The 27,596-nt window shown below is 42.7% G+C and overlaps 1 protein-coding gene and 1 non-coding gene across 7 annotated transcripts in view; both read right to left on the bottom strand.

Moving 5' to 3' along the window:
- Positions 1 to 27,596, bottom strand: part of ARID1B (AT-rich interaction domain 1B) — a 428,198-nt gene that overhangs the window by 373,695 nt on the left and 26,907 nt on the right. For all 6 annotated transcript variants that reach the window (XM_069598783.1, XM_069598786.1, XM_069598785.1 and 3 more), the window contains exon 2: positions 2,108 to 2,302. In XM_069598783.1, coding sequence (XP_069454884.1) covers positions 2,108 to 2,302 — 195 coding nt within the window. The remainder of the gene's footprint in view (positions 1 to 2,107; positions 2,303 to 27,596) is intronic.
- On the bottom strand, positions 7,069 to 7,140 carry TRNAC-ACA (transfer RNA cysteine (anticodon ACA)). Its single transcript has one exon. It is a non-coding gene; the product is annotated as a tRNA-Cys (tRNA).

Genomic DNA, 27,596 nt, shown 5'->3' with positions numbered 1-27,596 from the left:
AAGAACCAGTGCGAGTCTGACATATGACACAATGCACCCAAAGCTGGTGCTCTGTGACAACCTGGAGGGATGTGGGGTAGGGAGGAGGGTTCAGGATGGAGGGGACACATGTATACCTGTGGCGGATTCATGTTGATATACGGCAAAAAACCATTGTAATACTGTAATTATCCTCCAATTAAAATAAATTAATTAATCTAAAAAAAAAAAAGACTTTAACTCATTCAGAGGAAAAGGTTCATCCGGTAGCTTGCCGTGAAGAGCTCCTTTTGAAATGATTCTCCAAATTTCCCTTCGGGGAAACATGGCAGAAAGGAAGGTGCATGGAGAGGGAGCGGCGGCCTCCACTCCCCTGCTGCCCCACTGCCCCTGCTCGCTCCCTGTGGCCAGAGTCCTACACAGAACTGTCAGCCCCGAACCAGCTGGTGACAAGGACCTGAGCAGCTGCCTGCCTGGGCCTTCTTCCCCTCATCTATGGGGAAATTAGCTTTAAAACTTAAAAAAATTGAAGGGAGAGAGGGGGAAAAAAATTACAGCTCTCATCTGACTTTTCAATCATTTACAAATTATCTCCTCATAATTAGCAGTCTCAACTGAAGAGTTTTACTCTAGGTGGTAAAATATTACTAGAAGAAAGGAGTAATGTTCAAAAAAAATATTACAAGTACAATTAAGTATGCGACTGCTAGAATTCTGAGTGGCCAATCTCTGGTGGCTCAGATAGTAAAGAATCTGCCTGCAGTGCAGGAGACCCGGGTTCAATCCCTGGTTCGGGACGATCCCGTGGAGAAGGGAATGGCTACCCACTCCAGTGTTCTTGCCTGGAGAACTCCATGGACAGTGGAGCCTGGTGGGCTACAGTCCATGGGGTTGCAAAGAGTCGGACACGACTGAGGGACTCACATACCATTTAATAAACAAGGGGTCAGAACTTCTAACAAGAACGAAGACCACTTAAAGAACCAACAGCTGGGATTCAAAGGCTGAACTGCTTCTATCTTCCCCTACAACCGCCTTAAAATAAAAATGACACCGAAGGACACACTAAGATAAAGAGGAAAGACAATTTTCAGTCTCTGAAACTTATCCGTGAACCTTTAGACACAGCTACAGAGCATATGAAGTATGATACAGCGCATACATCCACTGTAGAGAACCAAAGTTCTCTGTTTTTTCCACAGTGATTTTTGGTCAAACGTAGAGAAAAACTTCCTGAGAGAAAGCAACTGTGAGACTCTGGAGCAGGCTGCTGGCAGCCCTCTGGGATAACCTATCTGGGAACACCGAGGTGGGCATCAGACTGGTATCCTATTGGATGAAAGGCCTGGTGTGGTAATTTACAAGTCAGCCTTTCTGGCGTTTCTAGTAACTAAACCTGCAACAAGTCTGCAGCTCCTCAGGCCAACATTACAAGAATACACTCTCCAGGGTGCAAGAGACTGAGGGCTTACTACTGCCAGAAGGTAGATGGTCATTTAAGGTAACTCCAACTATTTGATTCTAGAGAAAAAGTAGAATTGTTTTTTTAAGAGCAGAAAGTCTTTTTTGCTTGTTTTATGTAAAAACACAAAACTCATCAAACCTAAGAGAAGTGATACACATGAAATTCTCTTACAAGAAACACAGAAAGCTGTTTCAAAAGACACAGGAGAAATAAAAGCAAAATAACTTTTGGGCAGACTAAAGAAAACTTAAGCTGATGCCGTCTTTATGAGAAAAACCTTTAAATAACTTAAAACTTCACCTTAAGAAGTTTATTCACAGCTCAAAATCTGACACTGTCTGCCATCAGAAATATTAGAAAGCCAAGTTCACTTCAGGGCTCTGATCTATATAATTTGCTGCACAACGGTGACACGGTCAATCTTTCAAATAGAACAGGAACTGTGTCCACTTTGTTCTAAGAAGCTCACTTTTCCTGCTTTTAAAAGAGATGGGAAACAGTTGTACCTGTGATCATTTCAAGAAACTACGAAAATTTTTAAAAAGCAGAAAATCCGTGAAATGCTTCCCAACTGTCTCAAAACTAACCTTCAGTAGACAGGAAAAGACAAAGACGACACCAGGAGCAAACATGGGAGGAAGTGGAGCGAAAACTAGCACAAACCTGCTGCTGGGGGTACTGCATGCCTCCCATGGCCCCCGGGGGCCGACCTTGAATGCCGATGGGATACCGCTGCGGGCCTGGGGGGCCGTAGGAACCTCCAGGGTAAGGGCTGCTCTGCTGTGGCTGAGAATGAGGGTTACTGCCCATGCCATACAGCTGGGGTCTCTTCATCACCATGGGATCCATTGGGCTGCCCTGTGAAGAAATAAAAGAAGACGTAGGCTTATTACTTCATTATTGCAGAGACAGAAATATCTATTATGCTATCATACATATTAAAAATGCAACTCTCCTTACTTGTGAAATACGAAAAACAACAACCTGACAAAACCCAGAAAAACATTTAAGGAAAAAAAAACTGTGGATACAAAACATTTTTTAACTTTTAGCAAGGCTTTAATAATTAAAAGGGATCTGGAACAAACAATATATTGAAAGATTTTGCATTCATCTAAAATTCTACCATGCACACAGGAAACGGGCATGATAGTTAACGTCACCCAGCTCTTTCAGCTTCCCAGTAACAAAAGCAAAGTATAGTGAGTGGTTAGGAACCCTTCCTGACTTCAAAGTATTCTTAGAACAATTACCTTATTTTAGACCTGAGTCTGCAAGTCCTGATCAAACATTAATGTGTCTGAGTGCTCATTAGAAAGTGAAAGGATTTCAGATAACACAGAATGTCTGGGGCAAAACTTTTCAAAGATCACTAGTGACATGAATAAGCACCCAGACTGTGAGTCACAAGCCACCTTCTCAATGCAAGTAAGGCTCTTACCAAACATAACCAGTTCAAAACTGGACTTTTGAGTTTTATTTTTGGCTTGGTGAGTCAGCTCATGGGCTTCAGAGCAAAGGCCATTCAGAAAGGCCAAACTGGAGCCTCAGCCCGGGCGGCGGCGGGGGAAGTCCCTCATCACGGTGCTACAAAGACCCACAGATATTTCTATCCTTCCAGAACCACATGCTGATGCCAACTGTGAGCCAGACTCTGAGGCCCAACTGTGGGCCACACGGAGGACACGGGGTCTCTCAGGAAGGTTCAAAGATTAGCAGGGTTGACAGAAGAAGCCACATTCAAGGTGGGGAGGGCCAGGGCACAGAGTACCCCCAAGCAGGAGAAACATCAGGCATCGAGCACAGGCTCCATGAAATGATGAACTGCCTGGCACGTGCAAGGAAACAGAAGCAGCTTAGACCCCAGCAAAGCAAAGCAGCAGCTGGAGCGGGCCGAGGCCAGTAGGTGGGTGAGCCTCACTCAACACTTGAAAGACTTCCAGTTGCATCTTGGGGGAAACCACTGAGTGCTTTTAACAGCGAGTTACAGTCACATCCGCCTTTCGGAAGGATAGCGCCCCCAGCAGCAGCCTGGAGCTAGGCTGGACTGCCCCAGCAGGCCGCTGAGCCGAGGTCCTGGGTCGTTAGCGGTGGTGGGAGAAAGCACGCTCAGATTCAAGGAACAGGATGGAATCGCAATTCGACCTGGGAGTGATAGAAGACAGGCGGCAAGGGTGGCTTAACAGGTAAGACACCGGTTGAGCCAGCAGCACGCCAGAGTAGAAGCAGATCCACCCTCCCTGTGGGGGTGGGGTGGGGACCTTCACTCTTCCGCATGTTAAAATTGCAGTTCCAATAGGAAGTCCAGGTGACAATATCAGAAGTGCCACGATGCGTTCCAGCCTGGGGAGTCAGGTCTGCCCTCGAGTCATAAGTAGGGAAGTGGGAGACCGAGGACAGGCACTCCTGGAGGACAGCGATTTCCGTTCTGCTCACTCACACTGGACCTGCAGGACACAAGTCACACCTGGCACACAGCACACCCTCAATAACCCTGGATGTCTTCAGCAATACAAAGCAGAAAAACCCAAGGAGCTACCCCGAGAGAATATGTACAAAGAGCGCAACAGGTAGAAGACAAAATTCAAGAGACTGACATCCCTTAAGGAAGAAGGAAAAAAGAGGCCCCAGCAAGGCCAGAGGAATGGCCAGAAAATGGAGTTGGAGAGAGTGGTGCTTCGGAGAAGGGAGCAGGTGGAGACATATGCCGACTGCAGCCCAGGTGGCCAACAGGTGAGCGCTAATACGTGGGCTGCACCTGACGCTCCACTGATGATGGGGCGGTTCACTGCTGCCCGGGGCAAGGGCAGGCTCATGGCAGAGACAAGGGCAGTGCCAAAAGACCAGGAGCTGAGCACAAACAGCAGGTGAGGGGGAGCCAGGAGTACAGACCCTACACCCCAAGCATGCAAGGCTACACGAACCACCAGGACTCCTTGCCCCCACGCTCCTGCCCCACACACATGGCTGCCCATGATCTCTGCCATCCCGCCTTCTTAGCGGTAGGTGCTCTGGTGCTCACTGCAATGCCTTGAGTAATCCACTCATTACACATTGACTAAGGGTCTACCGTGTGCATGGTGCAAGGCACTAGAGGCAGAGTGGACATGTGTTGACGGCTGTCCAAGAGAGGTGACCACGTCACCGAAGGAGGACACACTGGACAAAGATTACAGTGCAACCCAGCGGACATCCTAAAGGCATTGTGAGGGGGAGCATCCAGGTAGGTCTCAGTTTTAACAAAGCCTTCCTATAGAAACAGCTAACTCTGTCCTGAGGGCTTCATAGAAATTTGCCAGGAATTGACCTCACCAGAATGAAAATATGTGTAGGCCAAATGATTTTGCTCGAAACTCACAATTTCATGGAATTTTAACTGTGTTAGTTTCACCAGTCAAGAAAAATGTTTACTTAGAATGACAGAAATTGCTCAAACAATATACTGATGTCACAAATGGTGCTGACGTCACAATTCCACACATATATACATATGATGACCTCGTGTAATGAAGCTAAAATTGAAAAGTAAGAATTAAGTTTTCTCAGAATGCTTCAAGTTAGAATTTATGCCTAAGAACAATAAAATGTAAAGATTTTCCACACTTACTGTCAAAAGGTAAAATAAAACTTTCTGTGGAAGTGTGAAAATCGAGGCTGAGCTGGGGATGCTAGAATCTGCAGAGTGAATGAACAGCCCACAGAGAGGCTGAGTAAATCAGATTTCAGGCTAAATTTCCAATATGGGGCCCAAGACAGCCCTATCTTCACATTCAATCTGAATTAGACAGGGCATAGGAAAGGTCTGCTCACTTGACTTTAAACAGTGCACGACCCAAACAGGCTTAATTAAAGCAGAAATTTTAAATGGGAAAATGATTGGAATGTCTATATTTTAATGCTATAGATAACAGTGCAGCAAATTCATCTTATCAGCGACTGAAATTGTTTTGTAATATCTTTCTCATCAGTGCCATAAACTCTCACAGTCCTACTTAAAATTCAGTTAATTTGCACCCATGTCAAAATGTTAGCTTAACCCTGAGATTTCTGAAAATCAAAAGCATGAAATACACAGATTATCTCTACCTCTCAAAATGCATCAGATGCCTTTCAGTGAGACTTCAGATATGAAAACAGATACTTACACAGTGCAAATTATTTAATTTTAACCTTCTCTCCTTATGGCCTATTATTAAATATTCATCCACAATTTAAATTCATCCTGCTGTGTATTTTCGCTATTTTTAACACTAAATATGTACCACTGCAGGATCTTAACCTCTGCTTTGTACTACTTACTCTCTCCTTAAAGAAACTAAAACCCAAATCAAATCGAAGGCTTTTCCAAAAAAACAACTCACTGCTCGTAGTCACATCTAATGCAAAACCACTGTATTCTCATTATCTATCCTTCTATTGAAAGAAGTATTTCAAAGTATCACCATTTTCAATTCTCACATATAATTTATGTTATACTAGAGACACCCACTGGAGAAGGCAATAGCACCCCACTCCAGTGCTCTTGCCTGGAAAATCACATGGACAGAGGAGCCTGGTAGGCTGCAGTCCATGGGGTTGCTAAGAGTCAGGCAACTTCACTTTCACTTTTCACTTTCATGCACTGGAGAAGGAAATGGCAACCCACTCCAGTGTTCTTGCCCGGAGAATCCCAGCAACAGAGGAGCCTAGTGGGCTGCCGTCTATGGAGCCGCAGAGAGTCAGACACGACTGAAGCGACCTAGCAGCAGCAGCAGCAGAGACACCCACATAAAGAACAGTCCTCAACTATTTCTCTAAATATGTTATTCCAAGCACATTTTTCTGTTCTAGGTACCATTTCACAATTGCTGCAGTGTGGACTTCAATTCTGTGAAATAAGTGCTTTTAAAGTCACAGTGTATACAACCCATGTTCAAAGAGGTCTTAAAATAACTAGTTTAGTTACTCAGCTTCTGATGAATTTTATTACCTGACTAGACTTTCTTGTAAATTCTTCTTATTCAAATAAGTTTTCAGATATGTATGTATTTAGATATGTAGCTATGTATCTATGAGTTATACATCTCTCTCTCTCTCTCTCTCTCTCTCTCTCACACAAACACACACACACACACACACACACACACCCTTTCCTAGATCTTCTGGGAAGCTGCCACTGTTGCCTACTTCCTCCAAAACCTCAGAAAGTTCCCTATCCCCAGAAATACTAAATGAGGAGTAAAAGATATATCTTTTAAATATATATTTAAATATCGATTTTGGACATATTAGGTTAGCATAGTTAGGTTGTACTATAGGTTAAATAGGTTTTCAGAGGCTGGTCTGGAAATCGAACTATCCTTTAAAGATTATCCAAGAACAAGTCCCTATATATATTTTAGTAGCCTTTAGAGAAGTTCGATGTTTTTTATACTTAGATACTCCCTCATTATCACTCTTTCAGAGTATGCCTACCCACCCAAGTATTTATAATAAAGATATCTATGTTAACAGTGAAGGTGAAGTCGCTCAGTCGTGTCCAACTCTTTGCGACCCCATGGACTGTAGCCTAACAGGCTCCTCCATCCATGGGATGTCGAAGCAAGAATCCTGGAGTGGGTTGCCATTTCCTTCTCCAGGGGATCTTCCCGAACCAGGGATTGAACCTGGGTCTCCCGCATTGTAGGCAGACGCTTTACCATCTGAGCCACCAGGGAACAGTTTTCACTCCTAAATACCAAGTTAAGGGGATAGCTTATTAGTAGTTTCTTTATGAATATAACATTTCACAATTTTTTCAGCCAAATTCCTTAAACTACAAATTAAAGAAAGACACTAAAAAACCCACAGAAAGAAAACTGTATCTTCATCTATAATCACATCTATATATCAGGATTAAACAAGAGCTCAACGAAAGAAAAACTGTCCCCCTTTAGAATCATTATTTGGAAAAACGTTCTTACCATCAACTAAAGAAAAATTTTGAATAGTCCATTACATATGAAATGGCAAAAATAATAAAACCCAACGTTGAGTAAATGATTATTTGAACTAGTATGTATAAAGCAGTGGTAAACTCTTTCTGAAGGGTAATGCGATAGGAAGCTTGAAAGCAAAGCTTTAAAAAATATATCTTGTTCCAACCATGACACTCTCAAATGGAGAAGTGGTGCTATTTATCTGCATTTGTCTGCAGCTACATGACTTTCAATATCGAAGAGGGAAAGCATGGGCTGTAGGCACAGAGAGGGTTCACACTCTGATCCACCACTTACTAACTCTAAATCTGGTGTTCATTTCTTAAGTTTTATCACTCACCAAATGCAAGAAAGAATACCTGTCTCATGATTATAATGAAAATGGAATTGGGACTAAAAGGCTCTAAAGGAACGGGCCATAATATATTGGCATAGTGGAATGGACAGGGATGTGGAAAAGTACATATAAAACAATGTCAACTGTTTAAGAGTGATGCGCATGAATTACAGCTGTGTGAAAACTCAGCTGATAACGATCAGGGCCGGCCAGCAAGGACTGTAAGTAGAGGCTGTCACATCATGAAGCAATCTATGTTGACTTTTCTGTGATGATGTCTAAATATAACTATAAAATGCCTCTGTTTTTTCCCAGGCATCCTGCAAACACTACCGTGGCCTGCTGTGGGGGTGGGGTGGGGGTGGAAGGGACACACTGTCCCACACTGGGCCTCCTCCATCCCCGCACCCACACGCTAACTTTCAGCACAAAGCAGCAGGAGGATGCTCCCACTCTCTCCTTCGCCTGTCTAACCCCAAGTTCACACAAGCCCGGGTTCAAGGACCAGAGAGCTGCCCCGGCACCACGCCCAGGAACACTATCTTTGGGACCTGCTGGAATCTTTCCTATGCAGGTTGTAACCGACTTCTGGGCTGCCTTATACTGATATTTAACTCATGTGCCGTGTGGTTTTTTTTCCCATTTTTCCTATGTTAGTTAACTCCCAAGGAGACTAAAACGGCCATGTCCATGCTTTGCCCCTTTTGTGTCTCACTCAGCATACAGCATGCGTGCTTAGCCGTGTCCGACTCTGCAACGCTGTTGACTGTAGCCCACCAAGGCTCCTCTGTCCATGGAGTTCTCCAGGCAAGAATACTGGAGTGGGTAGCCATTCCCTTCTTCAGGGGATCTTCCCTGGGTTTGATCTTCTTCAGGTTTGATTCCTGGGTCACCCGCACTGTAGGCAAACTCTTCACCGTCTGAGCTGACCGAGCACGCACACTCAGCAAACAGCACAGGTGACTTGGGATGGTCACAGTGCTTCATGACCCCTGCGGATGAGGACTGGCCACATAAGTGCTCTCGAAAATAAAAGGGAAGACTGACTAACCAGTATCTGCAACAATTCTGTACACACACCCACATATCCCAAATCTAAAATATCACTGGGTTCTTACTTTTCAGAATCATTAAGATTAGAAATGAAATAGTAATATGTTGTTACCTATGCATAAAGTAATTTCCATAAACTACCAATAAAAAGTGACAATTATCAGCAACGGTTCTTAACTCTTAGAATACTTAAAAAAAATACATCCAGGATGTATATATATCGCATATTTAGCATACGGTATCAAAGGTTCATGTAACATCCTCTAGAAACCCATCAAAAGCCTGTCCTGATTGGCATCATCATATGATGACCAACATCTACCCTGCATTTCCAAAGCACTTCATACATTATCATTTGATCACGGCTCTTAAGGCACCCTGATGAAAGATTTGTCAGTGAAACACAGAATGGTAGAACTGAAAACAGCCCCATTGATCCATACATGATCAATGTATGAACCCCTAAGTGTCTGAAACCATGAATGTTATTAATTTCTTCCTTCCAGAGAATAAAAATCTGTGCCTTATAATTTCAACCCACTGCTTTTTTTTAACTTTGATCCTTTTGAAGAATATTTGAAGATAGCTGTATCTATTTCCCTTTTCTGAGCAAAATATGCCAATTCTGAACCTCCTTAACATGAAACATATTATGGGAAGGAACTTGCTTCTCTTCCAGATCCTACATGAGTACAAACCTGGCCTCAGACCTGTCACTGTTTGATAGGCCCATTGCACCCCTGACGTCGCATCAGTTGAGATTAAACCCTCCCTTCCCCCTCTCCTCTTACACGGTTAGGCTGACCCTAGTGGCAGAAGTTTTTATCTCTGCCTATTTTCATTTTGCATGTATCTGGTCACTATTCTGGCCTGACATCTAACATATTAACTGCATTTCGTATCTTGACGTCAACCACCAATTAAATCAGCACACCATTTCATTCATGCCTTCCTCCACGGCACTGATAAAAATACTGAAGAGGTCAAAGGAGAGGACAGAGGCTTGGCTAACTGCTAGTGCCATTCATAAAGTGACATAAATCCAGGCACCACCATTCTTACAAGAAGGTTTTCTTTAGAAACCTTAAGAAAATCCTTCCCACTCATCCACAGCACTCTTCCAACTCACTCACTACGCTTGCTACGCAGGCACAAGTCCCTGTCTGCCCTTGGGTGACAACCTCTTGCCCACTTCAAATTCCTCCATCTTTCCTAATGTTTAATACAGCCCAAAGTTTAGAGAAATGCTTAGAATGAGACAAAAAGGTATAAGGGAAAGGGAGGTGGCTTAAGTCAGACAAACCCGGGTGTGAATCCTACAGATACACTTAGCTCTGTAGAATCAAGCTCACAATACCGTAGTGTGTTCACCTCTGGTGTTGCTGGGGGCCTAATTAAATAAAGGACCACATGATTTATCACATAGTGAGAATTTCCTAAATCTTTTTGCTTTTCCTCTTAACAAACTGAAGTCAGAGCAAAAATCACTCAATAATTTAGTCTATTTACTTTCTTGTCTCTGCAGCATCCTGTTAATCAAAGGTGGACATTCTGCCTTCTTCATCTTTGCATACCTAGCACTCAGTACAATGCCTGGCATGAGGAGCTTTTGCTGACCAGAGAAAAGAGCAACCTCCTCAACACGCACCGCCAGTTAAACAGCAAGGGCGCTCGCAGCCCGAAGGCCTCGGACGGCCAACAGGTACAAGAGGCCAAGAATGACACACCATCGCACACCTTTCCCAAGTACACATAAGCCACAGCTTCCATTGCCGCCCCATGTCTGTGCCCCTCAAATGTGTCACTCTTGGCTGACTTCTCTCAGCCTCAGAGTTCTATATCCAATTGCCACCCAACATCCCTGCCTGGATAGCTAGGATGCCTTCCGTGTCTGCTCTCAGTGAAACATACCCCCATCCAGATGCATAGTTGAGTCCAGGATGCTCTCGACTCCCCACTTCCCTTCCACCACAGCCAACCCCCCTCGCCAAGTCTGGTCAGCTGGACACATCACTGTGGCCACCAGGAAATCTCCTCCTCCGACCACACTGGCTTCTGTGGGCCTCTAGCGAAACCACAAATTTGCCCACCACAGGGCCTTCAGCCGAGCGGTTCCCTCCATGAAGAAGGAACCCCGCTCTCCTGCAGGACTCAGTGCTACAGCCCTGTCCTCAGAGGACCCTCCCTGAGCGCCAGCATGGGGCGCGGCCCTCTCCAAAACCACTGTGCTTCTCCTTCACAGCACTTGTCAAAGTCTACAAGAGTATTTTTATGATGACTTCATGTGTGAAAGTCGTTCAGTCATGTCCAACTCTTTGAGACTCCATGGCCTATACAGTCCGCGGAATTCTCCAGGCCAGAATACTGGAGTGGATAGCTATTCCCTTCTCCAGGGGATCTTCCCAACCCAGGGATCAAACCCAGATCTCCCACATTGCAGGCGGATTCTTTACCAGCTGAGCCACAAGGGAAGCCCAAGAACACTGGAGTGGGTAATCTATCCCTTCTCCAGCGGATCTTCCCGACCCAGGAATCAAACTGAGGTCTCCTGCCTTGCAGGGGGGTTCTTCACTAACTGAGCTACCAGGGAGTCCTAATAAACGTCCCCAGCTGGACTGCCCCACAGGAAAAGGAATAGGGAGGTGAGGACAACAGACATCAAACCCACCGGTAGCTATCATCTGGGCACAACAGAATATATGTCCAGAAAATAAGGCTGTTTTGGTTCCCTGGTTTTTACCTGATTTTTATAAATTGGCAAAACCTATCATTTGCCTAATATCCTCAAGTTTAGCAACCTGTAAGTCAATTCGGTGAGTAAATCACGGACTCAACTACGCTTCTGAATTTAATTTAGCAAACAATGATTTTATGAACAAATCAAAGTGTGTATATATATTTTTTTATTTCAAGAGTAAATTAGGTCTGAAAGAAACGTCAAAACAGTAATGGAAATACATTCCATTTCTCCTCAGATTTCTTATTCTCACCATCCAAAACAACTGTAGAACTATTACCATGGTGTTAACAACTTCTAAAATTTACATCTCAAAGTACGTAATATTGTTCATATCCTTGTACTACTACTGACAACTGAGTAGCAGGCTCTTATTTAAGAAAGGGAAATAATATGGTATATTTCCCATATAAACACAGATTTACATCAAGAAAGCAAGCTTTCGTGAGAATAACTCAAATCTAAACCCAAACACTTTTAAAGCTGTGTGATGCTAAAAAGAAAAGTTCACCTCTTAACGAAACGTCATCTCAGTTATCCCAGCTACACCAAGAACACTACCACTTTACTATAGAGTTGTTTGAGAATTAGAGATAATATAGTCAGGTTTCAGCATATGACAGGTTTTTAATAGTGATAGATTAACATCACTATTATATGGAGGTTAACTCTAGATTATCAATTTGAGGCATTGGATACCCTTCACTCCTCTACTGATGTTCGTAAGACAGGCACTGCTTATCAACCCCAGCATTCATTTCCCCAACGTCCAGTAAGCCTCAGAATCGTTCACCTTGTGGAATAGCCGGCCAGCCACTACAAATTATCAGTTTGCTAACATTCATCATATTTTAATGGCAAACAGGATCCTGTTTGAGAACAAACAGGATCCAATTTACTCTTTCCAGTAAAGTGGAACTACATAAAGTCTGGCACTGTTCAGGAAGAGCCGAGCTCATACCCCTCTCCTGCTTTTGACTAGCTGTGAAACACGATGGGTAAATTATTCCAACGCTCAAAGCCTTAGTTTTCCCATCTTTCAAGGGAACGTATTGTAATACCACCCTCAAGTAGACAATTAGTCTAAAGATACTTGTGTGGTTTTACATGGATAAACAATTCCAGACCTATCAGAGCTGTACCTAAGGACAAATCAGAAAAGTTACTCATTTCTCCAGCAAGCTCCAAGGATAACATCATGCCTCTTTTGAAGCATTTTATCTACTTTTTTTAAATTAACAACTTTAAACTGGCATTAAAGAAAATGCCATTAAAATATGATGAATGTTAGCAACTGACTTACCTATCTCTGCACAAAGAATCCCTGCTGTGATACACAAGCTACAGCTCCACCTACCCACTCACCCCACCTCACTCCATGTAAAACGTTCTCTTCAGAGACAGGGCCCTATTTAAGATCTACTTTATCAAAACCACAGCACAGTGAAAGCATACAGACTCTTATTGTGGTGTGATTATTCAAAGAGAAAAGTTAACATGACTCATATACAGTCAAATCTTACAGACTGAAAAAGAGTTTCAAGGCAGCTACAAGCAACATAGAAGTTCCAGACGGGATACTGCAACAAAGGAAAGAAGATTACTACACAGATGCTATCAGGACAGTAGACAAAATTAAAACATGGACTGTAGGTAAAAGTACTGCTTCCAAGTTAAGCATCCTGATAGTGATGACTGCACTGGGGTGTATAAAAGAAAAACCTGTTCCCAGGAAATGCACATGATACTAAGGACTTGGAGATACTAAGGACTAAAGGGGCAGGATGTATGCAGCCTAATCGCAAATGATTCAGGGAAAACATGCTGTAGACAGACAGACTCATTGATGAACTCAAGAGTAAAATGTTAAAAATCGATGAGTAAAAGGTAGATGGGATTTCTCTGTATTAGTCTTGTAACTTTCCTACAAATGTGACTTACCTCAAAATAAAAGCTAAAAAAGGGAAGAGGGGCAAAAAGGAAAGACGGGTAACTGAAAACCAAAAGAATCACTAACCCTCATAAGGGGTCCTCAAGCAAGTCTACAGGTTCTCAGAACTAAGAGGGTGCAACGTCAGGGGGCCTCTGGCAGGTTGGGGGGCGCTGCAGCGTGGGAGGACCACAGGGCCTTCAAAACATGAGGAGACAGCACAGGACAGACAGAAAAGAGAAGTGGGCATGATAAGGTGGAGCTAACTGGGAAGGGGTGGAGGCTGCTGTGCTTTGATTTAAAGTACTCAAGTTGGCAAAACACATAATGAACACAAACTTTTAGGTATATTTTTCTACAAATTCTTAGGAGGCTTCCATTCCACACATACACACACACACACAAATTACTCTCAAAAAAAGTGGGGGATCCCCCTTCCCTGGTAGAGACACTTTCTTACAAATCATGGCTGCAGGTTATCGCCCCCAGTCAAGACTTAATGAGGCTCTGCCCCCCTGGCTTTCTTAAGGATGCTTTAAAAAGATCTCGGCCCAGCCCTGAAAGACATGACGCGTGCCATCTTTTAACCCAGAGCTCTTCCGTGTCATTTTTGTAAGTTTCAGAAAGCAGTTTTATAACCACTTTCACATGTCACCCCGCTCTCATCTCTTTCCTACAAAGGGTCCAAGCAGACCAGCTCACCTAGTCACGCCACCATCAAGTTCTCAGGTGTAAAGAAGGAAAGCAACGACCCAATGAAAACACATCTGGGATTTTTAAATGTTAGAATAAACAAAAAAGAGGACTATCCCAAAACTGTGCCCGACAAAGGCTTCAGTTGCAGGAAGCCAAGGGTTTCAAGACCACCAACTATCTATCAATTCAAATGCTCACTATGCCGAAGGAGCCTAACTCTCTAGGGATTCAGCCTGAGGACCGGAAGAAGCTTCCAGACAGTGGAGTGAGGCCCAGGACAGACTGGAGTTAAGGCCACCTGGCCTATACCCTGCTCACCAATTACTGTGCGAGCCTAGGCAGATCTCTTCAATTCTCTGACCATCAGCTTCCTCCTCTGAAAAAGTAAGGATGGTAACAGTACCCACTTCACAGTATGGCTGTAAGTCTTCCACAACACAGCAGACACAGAACACTCAGAACACGGCCTGGCACATAGGGCATGCCTGGTTACCGATACAACGTTAGATTACTCCTGGGCCATCTCACTCCTCTGGGCCCCACGTGGCAAGGGAGAGACTGAGAAATGAACTCTTCCAACAGGTCTCTTCCCGCACTGCTGCTGCTGCTGCTGCTGCTGCTAAGTCGCTTCAGTTGTGTCCAACTCCGTGCGACCCCATAGACGGCAGCCCACCAGGCTCCGCCTAGCATTCTGGAATTCTAGAGTCATCATCCGCCTCCTTGAAGGAACTTCCGGCTATCACGGTAAAGGATCAGAAGGAATGTGGACATTAGAGGTATTTCTCCTTTCTGTTCCAGAAATCTTGCCAATTATCTGCCCTAAAGGTCAACAGGGAGAGAGAAAGGCTCTACAGGGGTCTACAGAATTCAAAGTTCAACATGCAAACAATCAGGGTTCCCTATGGGTGACATGCCTGCCACCCAGCAGGTCTTCACCCACACTACACCTGCCCAGCTATACCGGCGCACACCGCAGGGCCCATTCGCTCGGGAACATCCCCTTCTAGAAAGCCCTTGCACCCACCTGTAAACTAGAGAAAGCTTTCTTTTTCAAAAGTAACACTAGATAAAGGATTCCGTCATCTACATGTCTACAACCAACTGCAACTCTCTAAACAGCATCTCCCTCCTCCTAATTCTCCTTATAGACCCAACTTCTCATACACAATGAGCATATTATTGTTGCTATTATTGCATTAATAAAAAACTAAAATAAAAGAATTCAAGTGCACCTTGACCCTTACCTCTGCAAGTCACCCTCTCCTAAATAATATTATCCTGCCTTCCTAGATGTGTGAATTACAAGTAATAAAAGCTATGAAACCTGAGCCCAAGTCTGGCTTATAATAGGCACATAATAAACTTTTGATATATGAATGTGAGAGAGACATCCAACTGCGGCTCCGATTCCACGTGAGACTTCTCCTGGACTCAAACTGTAATGCTTCGAACAGAGGTATTTTTCATTTCCAGGCTACAGTGTCACCATTCCTAACTTTCTGAAGACATCACTTTCCAAACTATGTTTACAGCTGCTACTGTGATTGAGATGGGAAGAGGTCTGTAAAGCACTCTTTGAGATACATAATATATGTCAGCATGAGAAAAGTCTAAAACATTCTACGACAGAGAAAAAGACCTATTTAACTTGGTCAGACCCAAAGCTGTCTGGACAAGTTTTCAGTTTTGCTTTTTTTTTTTTTTTTTTTAAGTAAAACACTTGGAAAATATAAACTAAGATGATACAAAAATGCAATGATGCATTCCATTTTCATTGTGAGCTAGCTCTCTGTAGGTGGACAAGCAACAAAAGGGCGACCGCGAGAACATGTGTGTGTATGCACACGCCTTCCACCTCAGTATGAGCACAACACCGTGCTCGGCTCGCCTGCAGGCATTTATACCCAGTTGGGCAGTCGGAGCAACAGGATATTTTTACATGTAGCTGTTATAGTAAGAGTAACAACAAGGTATGCTGGTCATATATCTTTAGCATTTATGGAAAATTATTAATCAAGTCCCACCTGAAACAATTTGTTAAATTGATTTTAATCACTGGGCCTCTCATGTGAAGCTTTGTATAATCAGCATTTCATTTACAAAATTAATTGCCTGATTGATTCTCAGGAGGCAGTTGCTGTCATTATCCTGCTGTCATACTTCTGAGTAGGGTGTCACAACATGGAATTCTGACAGTATGACGAGCACTGCTATTTTAAAAATGGGTGAGGGGTGAAAGGGAGCAAAGAGGAAAACCAAAGAAGTTACATTACCCCCTTCAACCTCAGAAAAAGTTATAAGTGTCTCATGCTAATTACACTGTAGATCAATACCCTTCTGCTAAATTAACATACAAATCTAGGGTTCAGGGCATGAAGGATTTTTCCTATATTAAAACAGTAACTAAAATATAAAAGCACAGATTCCCCACTAGAGTTCAATCTTAATCTGTTATAAAATATTTATATCTTGATAAAGTACAGCCTTAAATTAGTCTGGTAGACTACTTGTCTACTGCTAACCATCTCAGTTTCACAGACTCTGCCTTTCTCACTTTTCTAATAAAAAAGGCATGACCAGAAATTTTAGGAGTTTATGACTAAAACCAAAATATACCTATTTTAAATATATGTAAAAACACATATTAGCGTATGTTCGTTCGGTCTTTTGAAAACACAATCTAGTATTGTTAGGTACACACTTTTTAGATTTCCTTTATTGCTCACTATTTAATATTTATAGTCTGCTAGTAATTGATGGATCTTCACCTAGAAATCTGTCAGAAATTAACAAAAATTAGACTAGAAAGTACTTTCCTTGTAAAAGGATAAGAAGACTATAGAACAAGGGAGAAAAGAGGGAATTTTTAAGCTATTATCATTAAAAGCGAGACCAGGTTACCTTTGTCACTGTATTTTCAAACGGACCCCTGTGAGCATGCGACCTGCCAAAGATTCTGTTTTTCTTTACCATTAATTTTCCTTTTCAGAAAGAACGTACCCTACATCCTGCATCCTCCCAGCTCACGGGTGCATCGCCCACATTCTCCACATTCCATAAGAGCACAGTGGACCACAACACCCAGCTGTTTTCAAAAGCAGAAAATTATTTCTCTGGTTTAGATGGGGACTCATTTAAAACAATCCCCATTCAATGCAATCCAATTCCAGTGAAGGCCTCTTTTAAATGGGTCACTCTGAATTTAAAAGAGGCCTCCTCGGGAGACCAGAGGTAATTTACTTTCCTTTCAGTACAGTGAATTTTGATTCCTCTGTACAGCCACAGATTTCCTTTTAAAAGGAAGATCACCTCATAAATTTGCTCTATTATCTTGTGACCGAACGTGTTTTGTTTGCTGGCTTGGTAAAGAGAGCTAATTGGCACACTGTACCCACTACAGCCTGCTAAGAGCACAAGTTCACAGCTGGAGAACTTGAGGCAAAGTCTTTCCAGCACAGCCAGGGGGGAGGGGGCGGGGCCTTGGAAGGGCAGGCCCCTTCTTGACCTCCGGGTCACAGTCACTCCCCTGCAGAGTAAAAGCAAGGGTCTTCAGTTTTTCCTTGGCTCACAAGGGTGCCCTCCCTTTTGATTAGGCAACGTCTACAAAAAGTGCTTCAATTCTGCAAAGGCATTATGAGAGCATAAGGGATGCCTAGGATCACTCCTTAAGCTGCACACAATGTAACTGTTTTGGAAAACAGGGTTCCCATATTCAAGCCCTTATCTATTCAATACTTTCCATTACAAAAGAACTGAAGTGGGGGGGGGGGGGCGGTGGGGTACCGAATTCTCTCAAGCCTGTGCAAAGAGGGTGGAGACTTCACCTGAACATTTCATGCATGGCTCTACAGCATGTCAGAAATGGCTTAGAGCAGGAACTCAGAAGATAAAATGGATAAATGTTATATAAACAGGAATTAAACTGGCAGGAAGATGCAGTTGAAAATGCATATTTGGGATTGTAACTTTCCATTTGGAAAGAGGGAAGTATTATATATGTAACATTATGTAAAAGTAGAGTTTGATTTTAAAAAAGAATTTTAATTGTTGAGGATGTGCAGGAAAAATCTAGCTATCTTTTCAAAGGAATTGGGGTATAGGGACCTGGTCTTTTGATAGGATATATCTGAACGCTGGAAGAGGTTTGACAAAATTTATGTTTATCAAGAGGCGTGAATTATAAAAGGTTAACAAGGATTTGGATAAAAGAGAGAACAAGTTAGAGACCATATCCATTCATTCAAGTGTATTTATACCGAACAGATATTAACGTGTAAGTTGCCATAAAAGATAAGTAGATGTGTAAGATGGTTCTTGACTTTACAAAACATACATCATAACAGAGGAGATAAGAGAGATATATATATAAACAATGCAAGGTAGAAATACACTTGTAAATACCACAGGACAGAGGAAAATAAAGGCCTATGAGAGTTCAGGTGAAGGTAGTAATTCCAGCTGCAAGAAATGGAAAGATTCATGGGAAATTTATCATTTAACATAGATAATAAAAGATGAAAAAGATACACAGAAAGATCAAGGCACAAATAAGATAACAGCTACTACTTAATGATCGCCTACTGTGAGCTGAGCACTGTGCTTTACAATCAACAGGACCAGTCCTAACAAAAAACCCTGTGAAGCAGTCAATACTACAAACCAGTGTTTAGGTGATGAAAGCCATCTCCCAGATTAGGCAGCTTGCCCAGGATTATCCTGCAGTATGAATGATGGAGTCAGGAACTTCCAGGTCTGACTGGAGTCCTTCAGGGAAGGAGTCTCTACCAGCCATCTGATTTCCCCTCCAAGCTACTCCAATTAATGCTCCTTGATAATGAAAAAACTGTGAAAAGAAAACTCTTCTAACCTGAACTGTGTCCCTGAATTATGTTAAAGCTCTAACCTCAAGTGTAACTGTGTTCGGAGACGGGGTCCATAAACAGGGAACAACAGTGAAAATGAACTTACAAGGGAAGGTCCCAATCTGATAGACCTGGCATCCTTGTAACAAGATGAAAGGCCGGGGCATTCTTTCTCTCTCCCCAAGCACACACAAGAGGCCGAGAGAGCACACGGCAAGATGTGCAAGCCAAGAGTCCAGGCCTCAGAATGGGACCTATCTCGCTGGCACCATGATCTTAGATGTCAGAACTCCAGAACCATGAGAAATAAATTTCTGTTGCTTAAGCCACTCTACACTAGTCTATTACAGAAGACTAAGACACACCACTGCTGCTTTTATCTTCAGCACACAACCTGAATTCTGAGAGGGCTCCATGGGGCTCCTGCCCCCCACCCCCAGGGTCCACAGCCCCATGCTATGCCCTCCTCTGCAGTACGGGCAACACCTGTGACCTGTATCTAACCCAGAGATTATCACAAAGGTGAAGGGATTTTGCAGAGGTAACTAAAATTCCCTAATACAGCTGACTTTCAATTCAGCAAAACTGAGAATATCCTCATGGGCCTGACATGATCAGACGGGCCCTTTAAAAGAAGGTCCAGGCCTCCCCAGAAGTGAGAGACCCCCAGCAGCACAGACCCTCTCTGAGAAGCAAGCTGCTGTGAACTCCACAGCCACGAGGACAGGAGCTCTGCCAGCAGTCCGAGGGCGCCTTCCCCAAACAAACCTCCAGGTGAGAATGCAGCCCAGCTGCTTCCTGGACTACAGCCTCTTGACACCCTCAACAGAGCAGGGAGGCACACTTGGACTCCCTACCACAGTGACTCTGAGATGATAAATGCGTACTGTTTTAAGACATGCAATTTGTTATGTAGCAAAAGAAAGCTACTCCACAACTTAGTGAAAAGAATGCTCTCCACTTGGCGTGCCATCACTTCCACGGGCAAGCAGACCACTGCTCCTAACCTCCTCCCAGGCAGAACCGGCTGCCGCTCTGGTGTCGGTGCCCAGCATTTTCACTGGCAGGAAGCCCTAAAGCACACAGTCCCAGAAGTTACTGGGGGCTCTTCACACTTTCCATTTCTGGGCAAACTCCTCCTCATCCTGCAGACCTGGACTCAAGGATCATGTTACCCATCAAGTTCGTCTTGAAATCATCAGACAGAATAGAACCATGTCGTCTGTGCCCTAAGAGAACTCTGAGGAAGCCTCTATTGCAGTATTCAGACATTTTCGTTGCAATTTTCTGTTTATTTGTGTCCCCGACAGCAGAGGCCAGGTTAAACAGCAGACAGTTCACAAAGATAAAAGGAAACACCCCTCACACTGTAATCGAGACGCAACCGGAGCAGGAATCAAATGCTCGTTCACCATCTACAGGACCTGAGATGAGGCAAGTCATTCAATTTCTCTAGGCTTCAATTTCCTCTTCTACAAAACAGAATAGTTTGCCAAGCAGGTGTTTAATTTTTATACCACAGACCCCAGCACAATGTATACCTGTAAAATGAGTAAGTTGATTATAATATGCTTGGAGGTGAAGGTGAAGTCGCTCAGTCGTGTCCGACTCTTTGCGACCCCGTCGACTGTAACCTACTAGGATTCTCCATCCATGGGATTCTCCAAGCAAGAATACTGGAGTGGATTGCCATTTCCTTCTCCAGGGGATCTTCCGGACCCAGGGATCAAACCTGGGTCTTCTGCATTGGAGGCAGATGCTTTAACCTCTGAGCCACCAATATGCTTAGAAGGTCAATGTAAAGTCTAACTTAAAAAACAGAAGTACTAAGCAGTGACGGGAAATAGATGGGGAAACAGTGGAAACAGTGTCAGACTTTATTTTTGGGGGCTCCAAAATTACTGCTGATGGTGACTGCAGCCATGAAATTAAAAGACACTTACTCTTTGGAAGAAAAGCTATGACCAACCTAGACAGCATTTTGAAAAGCAGAGACATTACTTTCCCAACAAAGGTCCGTATAGTCAAGGCTATGGTTTTTCCAGTGGTCATGTATGGATGTGAGAGTTGGACTGTGAAGAAAGCTGAGCGCTGAAGAATTGATGCTTTTGAACTGTGGTGTTGGAGAAGACTCTTGAAGAGCCCCTTGGACTGCAAGGAGATCCAACCAGTCCATTCTGAAGGAGATCAGCCCTGGGGGTTCTTTGGAAGGAATGATGCTAAAGATGAAACTCCAGTACTTTGGCCACCTCACGCGAAGAGTTGACTCACTGGAAGGCTCTGATGCTGGGAGGGATTAAGGGCAGGAGGAGAAGGGGACGACAGAGGATGAGGTGGCTGGATGGCATCACTGATTGATGGACGTGAATCTGAGTGAACTCCGGGAGCTGGTGATGGACAGGGAGGCCTGGTGTGCTGTGATTCATGGGGTCGCAAAGAGTCAGACACAACTGAGCGACTGAACTGAACTGAAGCAGTTATACTAGTGTAAGAAAATGTGAACAAAACTGTGAATTAAAAATAAGTAGTTAAAACTAATGGCAGCCGTTAAGAGTATACACATATGCACTGATGATGGATGTAAGTGATTTTAAAATGGGAGCTGCTTGCTTCTCACTGCCTGCACCTCATATGAAGGGTACCCAAAGGTTAGAACCTGTGTCACCTGCCAGTCTTTATCTCATTTCTAAATCCTGTTCCTTGGCTTTCAGTCACAGAGGTTTCCCAGTTGGTTGCTTAAATCCTCACATTTAGGGCTGTATCTCTTTACCTTTTTCCTGTTACCTTACTACGTAACACATCCTGCCCATCTCCCAAGAACAAGCCTTGTCCAGCATGCGGAAGCTAATTTGAGAGACCATGTCACAGCTGTAGCCAGATTTATTGTCTGGTTGGCCTCAGACCAAGTGACTTGACATGGTTATTTCTGAACCATTTCTGAATGAACCAATAAATTTAGGGGAAAAGGGAGTTCTTCCTTCTCCTCTTTTAAGTAAAAAAGGCAAATTTTTAAATGCTCTTGACAGTGGTGGTACAGAAGCCTCAGATTTGCCCACACTTATCTAAAAGCTACATCTAACCTAGTCGTTCTGTATAAAGCAATTGATTTGCTAGTATCATTTTACAATTCTGATTAGGTTTCTCTGAAATCCTGTTTATTAAATTGCTTCCTTTAAGCATGCATAGTTACTAATTTGTTTCCAACTAAATCAGGTATCATATGAAAAGATTATACTGCAACAGTGAAAGAGCTCTCCAGGGATTATGTTTAATCTAGATTTCAAAATTAAAATAGGGCTAAAATTTTACAACTGTAAAACTTCTTTTTAAAAAGAAAGGCAGCTGAATTTATACACAGGTTTCTGGGTTAATAAAATGTTAATACCCCTTTATAATTTCTTGTGTACAGAACGACCACATCTTTCACGAAGCCTATGAAGCAAAGACCGGAAGACTCATTGCGGGTCCTGTGCCATTTCTCCACAGTCAGGAGGTCCTTCACGACACGACGCTATTCAGAAGTCCAGAGCCAAAACACATGAGCCTTTATGCACCAGCCTGGTGCACAGAACAGATAACACACAGGAGCCCAAAAATAAGAGGGCCAACGCTTTCTTACATTAGGTTACTGGTGTTTTAAAAGAATAACAGCAAATCAACTGAGTAAGTGATAGACAATGAATAAAAATCTCCAACAAGTAATCGTTCAGAGATCTGCTCAGCCATGTGACTTTGATTAACTTTAATGAGAGTCACACAAAACAAACTTCTATGTACAAACTTTAAAATATTCTCCCCACAGTCCAATGAAATAAAAATCCTTCACACTGTTTTTTCAAAAGCGATTTTAACTGTTTATTAAAAATAGTTAAACATTTAAAACAGTTAACCCTAAATGTTTATTTTTTCTTTTCTTTCATCAAGTAAAAACAAGAGGATATTCATTTATATTTCAAAACCAGATCAACAAATAATCTGTGCAACTAACGAATAAAATCCTTATTAACAAACAACACAGCTGTTTTTTATTTTCAATTTTCATTCACTGTGGAGATTGAGTGTACTTGAAATTTTAAAATTTCAGCTAAACTGAAAAAAATCAAGTATGAAAGACTGAAAGGGGAAAACGTATGACTTCATGGCAATCTGCAGTACAGGGTCGACAGAGAATTACAAATACTTCAGCAACCAGGGCTGCTCCGGGTCACAATCAGTTTTGGCCAGAGCCCACACTCACAAGAACACCATGTGACAGCATGCCAAGAACACAAAGGCGGCTCCCTTTTTTTCCTAGAGATTTTAATTACAAAGTTATGGCCTACATCTGACTGGACTATCTATTTAGCATCTACCTGAAAAGGAATGAGAACTTAGAAGTATTCCAATAGTGGTACCCACTCCACCATGTTCTTCTTGCTCTTGTTTCTGAACTAGATACAAGGAAAATGACTTAAGGGGGGAAAAAAAAAAAAAAAAAACCTGAGCAGATGCCTTCCAAATAGGAAATGCTCTCATCTCCTCTCAATGACTTTTGAAATTTCAATTACTGAATTCAATTATTTTGAAAGGTCTCCCTTCGCTTCAGCTCTGGAGTACAGTAGGGTTAAAGCATCAGGGGTAGCACAACAATGAAAAGGCTGCGTTTGTGTAAGACGCTCCTGGTAAGAGACTGTCATGCAGCGTACAGTGAGGTGCAGGGGAGGCTGTCAGGAGAGAAAGTAAAGCGGAGCTGGTGCCTGAAGACCCTTCATGGTCCTTCCAGGCAAATCCTCTGGGCCCACTACCTCAGCAGACAATGACATTCCAAAACGGCTCAGTGGCCCATGGTAGAAATGATAGTGTTTTGTTTTTCCTGGTGACTAAACAATAAAAAGAGAACCTCTACACACATCACACACACAAAATTACCCAGAGGAAAAAAGTAAAACCACTGTGATGTGTCTGAAAGAGGCTCCAATGGGGCAAAAAGCCAGTCCCAAAATATGTACAGTATGACTGATACCTAGATGTTTATGTTCATATAACTGCGTATGTACATATGCAGTATTTTTAAAGAAAAAACTAGATTTTAAAAAACACATTTTAAGACTGCATACTTTTGAGAAGTGGAAGCAGCTCAGAGAAATTTAAACATCCAGTGTGCATGTTGCCAGTGTCCGAATCTTTTATAGAAGTGTTTTCATGTATTACACTTGAATAATTTTTTAAAAAATCTTCAGAATAAAACTCAAAACACTGCGGGGAAAACTAAGGAATTGACAGAGCATCTAGAACATGAAGAAACACAGTTAAATCATAGTCAGTAAAAAATAAACAACTAGTCGTACAGAGAATCAAGAACCCTGGTTTAGTAAGGGCAGGCTCTATTGCTAATGGGATTTCCAAGCTTGGGTGATCCCTTCACTCCCTCTGGACCTCAGGTTCATCTGAAGGACTTAAAATCTTAACTCTCCATGCCAGGTAAGCATTGCTACTGGAGCCCAAATCCCAGAGAATGGAGAGTTGTGTAAATAAAGGCGGCTAACAGGGTGGGGCGGAGAAAGCACCCCACTCCAGTACTCTTGCCTGGAGAATCCCATGGATGGAGGAGCCTGGTAGGCTGCAGTCCATGGGGTCACTAAGAGTTGGATACGACTGAGCAACTTCACTTTCACTTTTCACTTTCATGCATTGGAGAAGGAAATGGCAACCCACTCCAGTGTTCTTGCCTGGAGAATCCCAGGGATGGGGGAGCCTGGTGGGCTGCAGTCTATGGGGTTGCACAGAGTCAGACACAACTGAAGCGACTTAGCAGCAGCAGCAACAGGGTGGGGAGGGGTGGTGAAAGATCTGGATTGAACCTGAAATGGAAAACTGTGTCCTGTCTACATCATGATCTAAACCGGAGGTTGGCAAGCTACAGCCCACGGGCCAAGTCTGGTCCACCACCTGTTTCTGCAGGACCAGTGTGCTAAGAATGCTTTTTACATTTTTAACAGTTGGGGGAAAAAAATCAAAAAAAGTATATTTTACAACATGTAAAATTACATGAAATTCAAATGTCTGTGTCCGTACTGTTGTGGACACACCTCAGCCTTCATTCACAGACTGTGACTGTTTTAGAGGGGCATCAGCTACTGGAAGGAAGTAGCTGATGGCCAGTAGCTGATGTAGCTGACTTCCAGCTACAGCAGGAAGTCAAAGACCACACCCAGAAAACCGGAAAAGGTTACTACCTGGCCCTTAATAGGAAAAGTCTGTCCCACCCGGATCTAAATGCTAAGTGTGACAGTCACTCGAACAGACAGCATCCGCACCACAGAGATGGTGTGCGGTGCTAAAGCTCAGATCTGGGGCACAAAATCTCGTAGAGATCCCAGTTGCGTTCTTAACCCAGTCACTATGCCCCAGCTTCCGCATCCATAAAACAGGGACATTAACCAGCCCTCATAGGATGACTGTGAGAACGAGGTCATGCAAACACTCTGGAAATTAAGTGATCTGCAAAGTTATTACCAAGCAAAAATCAAGCAACCTACACTTCAACTTTGGTTGAAAATGTGATGCAGAAAAGCTTCAGGAAATCTATTATTCTGTGAAATGTGTTTCTAGAGGAAAGGACGCATGGAGGGAGGAACATCTCTAAGCCAGCTCTAGTGGAATTAGGAAAGCCTCAGATAGACCTGTTCTTCAGCTGAGTGCATACCACGGCACAGCAACTTCAGGAACTAAAAGCACTTTCTGAAGGCCATAATCTGTTTCTTTAACGATTTACAGGTTTATTTAGATATGTTGTAGTACTTTAGTTTATCCTTTATGGAAGACCTCATGGCACTTCACATAAGCCCTATTTTACTAATAAGGGCACAGAGATTTATGGGTAAGATTCTAAGGTGCAGCACTGAACCTAATTCAGTGACTGCGATAGAGACAAAACAGCCATTGTATCAATTAGGAATGCGCTTTCTAACTGGAAAACAATCACATCACAAGGTTTCAAAATGGCAAATGTATGGAACTCTTTCCTACTTTTTTCTTCCATCCAGGTATGGAAAAGGAAAAAAAAATTAAAACCAAAGGTGGCCTTTGGATAGAAAAAAAATTTTTTTTCTATGCAAAGGTAGCCACTAATTAGGGGAAAAAAAAAAAAAAGTTTTCTGGTAAGAGCCCTGAGAGCAGAGAGTATTCAGTCAAACGGACACCCAGTCCTGTATCAAGTGTAGGGCTGCCTCCTCCTAACAGCAATGGTAATAGGTAGCGGTCAGCACTTAAAAACACTTTCTGTATGCTTTATGTGGACTACCTCATTTAATCTTCAAAACAACCCAGCACTTTATCACCTCTTTACACACAATAAGCAGCAGAGCTCAAGCTGAATGCCTTACATGCTGGACTATATTCTATGCATTCCCTTCCCAGCTAAACCTACTGCCCAGCAAGAAGCAGGAGAAAGGGAAGCATTTATGCTACATTTGCCTTCAGGTCTTTAACACATATCAGCAAAAAGTAACAACAGACATAGGAAAAACTTTACATGAATGTCCACTCAGGACAGGATATGGAATTTGAAGCTTATAATGTGAGCAGCTTAGGAGGGACAGGAAGAACTGGATTAAGAAAAGGAAAAGGAAAAAAAAAGAAAAAGACAAAATGAAAACACGGAAGAGCAGCCTGTGAATGCAACCAAAAAATTCACTTGATGTGGGAGGCAGGCGGGTCGTAAATAAATGCAAAAACAAAAGCAAACATAAGTCTATACGAGACAGATATGCACACAGAGGGATGAAGATGACAGCAGACAGACACACACAGACAGACAGACAGCTAGCTAGTTAGCTCAAAGATGAAAGTCATCAAAGGGAAGGGAAAGGAAAATATTTGCATTCCCTCTTAAAAAGGCAAGCAGCATCCGCTACCATCTTTGAAGACCTGTTACTTCTTTATATGTGAAAACTCACAGGAAATATACATGCATTTCTATAATATAAACTTATAAATGTGGATTGCATTCCATAAATAAAACTGCTGGCTCTTGCATCTTCATTGAAAGACTTTTTAATAAATATACAAAATCACATGCTGAAATAACTCCATCATCTCCACATACTGAAGTCGGTCTGATAAAAAGGAAACATGGGTGCTTGGATGCTGTATAATCAATTTATAACACCCCTTACATACAGGTATCACTACAGCAGTAAGTAGAAAAGAGGGTGAAAAAAGTGGTCATACACATACACCCATCAAAAGTAACAAGCAGAAGGAAAGATGCAAAGTACTAACAGCTGAATCAGTGTGACAGGATTATACTCTTCACTACCGTTTGTACTTGAAGTTATATTAAATACGTATATACATACACAAATACACATAAGACAACATACTCATCATACTCATAAATGTATATGTACACATATACTCACATACCCCTTTGCATATAAGATGCTAAAAATACTTAAAATATAAAAATAACTTAGCCACAGAAAAACAAAACCAATGCATACTCTTTCTCTTTATTAATACTTCTCCCTTCACACTTAGTGCAAAATATCTATTTTAGTCATTCTAAGCTCCATGTTCCATGTTTGAAATTAAAAGCCC

This window comes from Ovis canadensis, chromosome 8 (genome assembly GCF_042477335.2).
Source record: "Ovis canadensis isolate MfBH-ARS-UI-01 breed Bighorn chromosome 8, ARS-UI_OviCan_v2, whole genome shotgun sequence".
Taxonomy (NCBI): domain Eukaryota; kingdom Metazoa; phylum Chordata; class Mammalia; order Artiodactyla; family Bovidae; genus Ovis; species Ovis canadensis.
This window is presented reverse-complemented; position numbering and strand designations above follow the sequence as displayed.